This window comes from Amborella trichopoda, chromosome 11, assembly GCF_054954075.1.
Source record: "Amborella trichopoda isolate Santa Cruz 75 chromosome 11, AtrichopodaSantaCruz75HAP2 v2.0, whole genome shotgun sequence".
NCBI classification, from domain to species: domain Eukaryota; kingdom Viridiplantae; phylum Streptophyta; class Magnoliopsida; order Amborellales; family Amborellaceae; genus Amborella; species Amborella trichopoda.
Window position 1 is genome coordinate 35,345,697 of NC_142346.1, and position 5,192 is coordinate 35,350,888.

Here is a 5,192-nt window from a genome sequence, read left to right on the forward strand (position 1 = left end):
TGCAGAAATGGCAAGCCACTTGTTCTGACATTACCCTTTGTCTTTTAAGGTCTGATTTTGTGTGCTGGGCATGTTTCATTTACAGTGCGTTGTACCCGAATTGGTTAACTCCTTGTTTACCCAAATGGCTATCCCTGTAGCTTCTGAAATAGGGCCACTTTCAATGGGATTATTGCTACTAGCTACACTTTGACACTTTGGCTAGTCAGAGCCAATAGGCCTTAGAAGAAGTTCAGACCGGCGTTTCCTAAATTACACGTAAATTGCGGCCACTATGATTTCCTGGGCCAAGCCAATAAAGAATTGTTAGAAAAGTTCACTGATTTAGAAGCCTACGCCAAAGATATCGCCATAATCATCTTCCGAAGAGGAGTAGACCGTACGGATGGCTCTCCTTCCCTTCCTTGGTAGGGGCCCTGAAACTCAATTTTAACAGTAGCACCAAAGGTAACTCGGGTGGCTGGCCTCCTTGGAAATCTGTGTGTCAGACTTGTGTGTTGCTACTTGGGACTACTCCTGGGCACCGTTTTAATAAGGCCACGGCCCACTCGCTACTACAAGGCCTTAGGATATTGCAAAATGTTGACATAGGGTCATCATTGAGGGGGATTCCTAAAAACATGGTCCAGTGGAGCAGCAGGGAAAAGTCCTGCCCCCGGGAAATTAGAAAGGTGCTTAACAAAATTTGTTAGAGGGTACAAGAGCTTGAGGGAGCGAAAGACACATACATATTTCAGATGCATGGATTTTCATTTCAAAGGTTGCCCAAAACAAGGGCTTATGACTTTACACATTCATATAAACACTATCACCTTAACAGTTCTAGCCCATCTGTTCTCATTGCACACAGTAAACAAAAAACTTTGAACCTTTAGGTTCCTACATACCACAGTTTCCCAACAAAAAAAAAAAAGTATAGTTAAGTGAATACCCTTCGACATACAAATTCAATAATAAATTACATCTCCCAGCTTCCAACTACCCCGAACAAATATTTCCATAATCCATGTATAGAGCAAGGAAAAGCATAACTTATAGACAATTATAACATCGGCCATGTAACCCAAGTTCAAAGCTTGAATGTACCTTGGTCAAACTTGTTGATTGGGCACATAAGCACCAGTATTTTACTCAGAAAACGTAAAGGAAGGCAGCTTCTCAGTATTCCTTCTCGATGCCGATGATCTCACTGCCAGTAGAGAAGAAGATGGTGAGGTTGGAGGGGCAGAGGCCAGAGTGGTTGAGGTAGCGCTTGAGACACCACTAACTATGCTAACATTTCCTTCTCTCGCCTTAGGTGCAGGTGGCCTCTCAATATTCGTGATCCCTTCAAGCATTTGCACTACTTTCCCCATTATAGGCCTCTGTGAAGGTTGCTCTTGAATACACCAAAAGCTCACTTGAATTGCCCTGCTTAACTGCTCCATATCAACCTCCCCACCAAGCCTTTTATCAACTATACTCTCAATTCTTCCACTATCAAACTCCTCGTAAGCCCACATCGAAAACTTCTTGTGCCCTGTTTCTTCTGATACATCGAAGTTCCTTCTCCCTCCAATTGTCTCTAATAAAACCATCCCATAACTATATACATCAGATTTTGAAGTTATAGGAAGATTTGCAAGCCATTCTGGTGCTAAGTACCCTCTCGTTCCCCTAACACTTGTAAGGGTTCGAAACCGATGATCTTTTGGATTGATAAGCTTAGCCAACCCAAAATCAGAGACTTTAGCTGTGTTATTATCATCCAAAAGAATGTTTTCTGGCTTGATATCACAGTGAACTATGCAATCTCGACACTCCTCATGCAAGTAAGTTATGCCTCTTGCTGTTCCAAGAGCAATATTGAACCTAGCTTCCCAATCAAGATTTACCAACGCCTCCAGACCATGAAACAAGAAGCAATCAAGAGACCCATTTTTCATGAACTCATAAACCAGAAGCCTGTGTTTCCCTTCTGAGCAAAAGCCTATCAATCGGACCAGATTCAAATGGTGGGTGCTACTTATTGTGGCTACCTCCATTCTAAACTGCTTCTCCCCTTGCTCGATCCCTTCTAGCCTCTTCACTGCAACCACTGTATTATTAGCAAGAACCCCTCTATAAACAGCCCCAAAACCGCCAGCCCCAAGCTTCTCTTTAAACCCTTTTGTCGCCTTCTGCAACTCTTTGTAAGAAAACTGAACTGGGGCGCCTGATGCATACTCCAAAAGGGCATATTGAGCTGATAAAGCCCCAAATTTCTTATTGTTCCTGCAGAAACAGAACCATAGACCTGTTTCTATAGCAACAAGAGCTAAAATCGTGACTAAAACCACTAATAAAACTACCCAAACTGTGAGCTTAGAGGCTCTGATTTTGTTCTGGTTATGAGATTGAAGGGACTGGTTAGGAATACCAGCGCCACAGATCTTAACAAATGAAGTGCTCGGAAGATTGGGTGACTGGTAGCCACTTACAAAGTTTGAAAGCATCTGCAGACATTGGCCTGATCCATCACCAAGAGAGGTTGAAAACTGACAGGTCGAATCCACAAGGCAATTCAATCGACACGGGTTGACACCCATGAAGAAAGTTTGACTCCGTAAACCAGTATTAATGCTAAAGAACTCAGTGTGATCCAATGGAAGCATGGAAGTATTACCAGAACAAGCAGCGAGCTCCAGTTTCCTTTTGCACCCCTTTCTCGAATCATTGGGATCGACTGGATCAAAATCCTGTGATGGACAAATGCATATTGGATTTGTATCATTGTACGTGCAAATACCCATGTTTCCACAATAGCCATAGACCTTGCATTGATCTTCAACAGCTGACCATTGAGGATTCAAGCTTGTAGTGGTTCTTGGCGAGCTATATGATCTGAGATTACCATCTGAATCGAGCCTTACCAGTCTTATAATATCCGCACTCTCTGCATAGTCGTTACTGTAGGCCATGGTAACTGGTGGGGAGAAAGATGGGTCAGAGAGAATCAAGAGCCCTTCTTGCCCGAGAGATAACACAGGGTTTGACAAATTTCGAGCAAACGTCGAGTTCAGGCCCTCGCTCCAATAAGTGACGTTGTTTTGCCAAGTTAGGGTGAGGTTCCCAGTTTTATTGAGAGAGAAAGAGTAAGACCCTGAAGTCAATTTCATGCCTAGAGTGAAGTTTTGGTCTTTCATGATCGTATCAGTTGGGTTTTTGAAGGTTTCCCATATCGAAGAGCTTGAATTTCTGAGGATGAAGTTCCCTGATTCCTCGAGAGTTGCAGAGGAGACACCCATGTTTGCAGTTCCTGATTCCCAAACTTGGGCTCCTGAACCATTGATTAGGCGAAGGTTTCCATTAGAGAGAAGAGAGAGAGACGCCCCTGAATCCACAGGTTGAGGACCTGAAGTCCATATGATTCCAGCTGAGAAGAAAACCCCAAGAAGATAGAGATTGGGGTCAGAGGGAGAGGCCATGAAACCAAAGGAGAAGGTGGAGCTGGGTGAATTCCATGTTCCACTTGGAGCTCTAAGGACTGAGTTAAGGGGAATGGTACATGAAATTGGGGGCGCTATGATGAATAAAGAGAGAGAAAGAAGGATGGGGAACCAGAAAGGTGACATTTTTGGGAGAAGTTGCATCTGCTTCTTCTCTGACGGTTCTGCTCTGAAACTAGAGTTCAAAGAGATAAACTGATTGCTTTGGTGGGTAGAGAACAAGAGCTGGTTTTCTGATTTTCTCGCCCTGCAAGGGGAGGATAAATGGGAAGGGAAGTTCAAACTTCAAAGTTCACATCAAAAAGTCCAGTCTCTTTGAGAGAGAGCGAGAGAGAATTCAAACGTCAAGAGTCTGGTTTTTTAGTGGGGGTGAGAGAGAGACTTCAGCTGAGTGTCTGTTCTTCTCGCCCCGAAATGGACGCAACCAGGGGTGGTAAAGCTTAAAGAAAGGCCGATGCTTTTGTAGAGAGAGACTCAATGATACTATGAATTTTGAATCAAACTGAGAAAGACTCTGGTTTTGTAGAGAGAGACTCAAGGATACTATGAATTTTGAATCAGAGTAAGAAAGACTGGTTTTTGAAAGAGAGAGAGACACAAGGATAATATGAATTTTGAATCAGACTGAGAAAGACTCTGGTTTTAGAGAGAGAGATAGACTCAGAGGGGTGGTCTTTTAGAGAGAGAAAATGAGTGTGTGGCCATGGTGCAGCGCATGCCGTGCACGGAACAAATAAAAGTCGTCGCTGATTTTTGCTCTCTCCACTGACTTGAAACATTGACGATGATGCCCCTCTTATTTCCTACGAATTACAGGACTAGTCTAATCTCTTCGTATCTAATCCAAAGAAGTTAAAATGAACGGTGATGCATCGAGTTTACACGCAATGAATGCCATTAGGACTATAACGTATCAAACAAAAGAGAACAAGAAAGGAAAAACAATTGCGTCATCAGCCGTGGTCTTTTACTAGGTCTTTGTGTTATTTTGGTATAAATACTAGGTCTTCTTCATCAGGTTAAATTAAATTATGTTTCTAGAAATAAAATATATTTATTTAGTATTGTGGAGATTTAGTAATTGTTCATATCTCTTAAGTGCATAGATATATTTCCCTAACTTAAAATAGATTACTACTATGTTCAATTTTATGCTTTAATCCTTTAGTTTTTCTTTATTTTGGAACTACCACCATTCTAGACATTCAATTCCCAAACACGTGTCTTTAGTTTTTCCTTCTTTTTTTTTTAAGTAAAAAAGTGAATAATATAAATAATGAGACTATTTTTTATACAAAGAGGTCACAATCATCTGTTAGATTTGAAATCAAGTAATTGAGGAAATATCATTCTTAAATGTTGTGACACATTTTCATTATTGGATTTCACATTCAACGGCCAAAAGTAATTGTACCTCCATGCATCAAAAATAAATGGTCTCATAATATACAAACTCAAAAGTAAATCGTCAGTTGGATATCAAAATCAATTTTTTTGAGTGAAAAGATCAATTCAAAAATCATATGACAAGTGGGTAGTTTGGACATAGAATGCCTGAACATCCTGCTTGTCATTTTTTTTAGTGAAAATGCAGTTCAAATATTGCATTAGAGCCTGCCATAAAAATTGGTTTAAACATCTAAATTTTAAACCGTCTTTTCATTTGAAAAAATACACTAGTTTTAGATGTCCATAGTCTAAATTAATTTTTCATTAAAAAAAAAA

At 40.8% G+C, this 5,192-nt stretch overlaps 1 protein-coding gene across 1 annotated transcript; it reads right to left on the reverse strand.

The window, feature by feature from the left end:
- Nucleotides 1-731: 731 nt before the first annotated feature.
- LOC18436718 (G-type lectin S-receptor-like serine/threonine-protein kinase At1g34300) lies at nt 732-4,228 on the reverse strand. Its single transcript, XM_006846941.4, has one exon. The coding sequence runs from the start codon at nt 3,609-3,611 to the stop codon at nt 1,128-1,130; it is 2,484 nt and encodes an 827-aa protein (XP_006847004.2). The 5' UTR covers nt 3,612-4,228; the 3' UTR covers nt 732-1,127.
- Nucleotides 4,229-5,192: the final 964 nt, after the last annotated feature.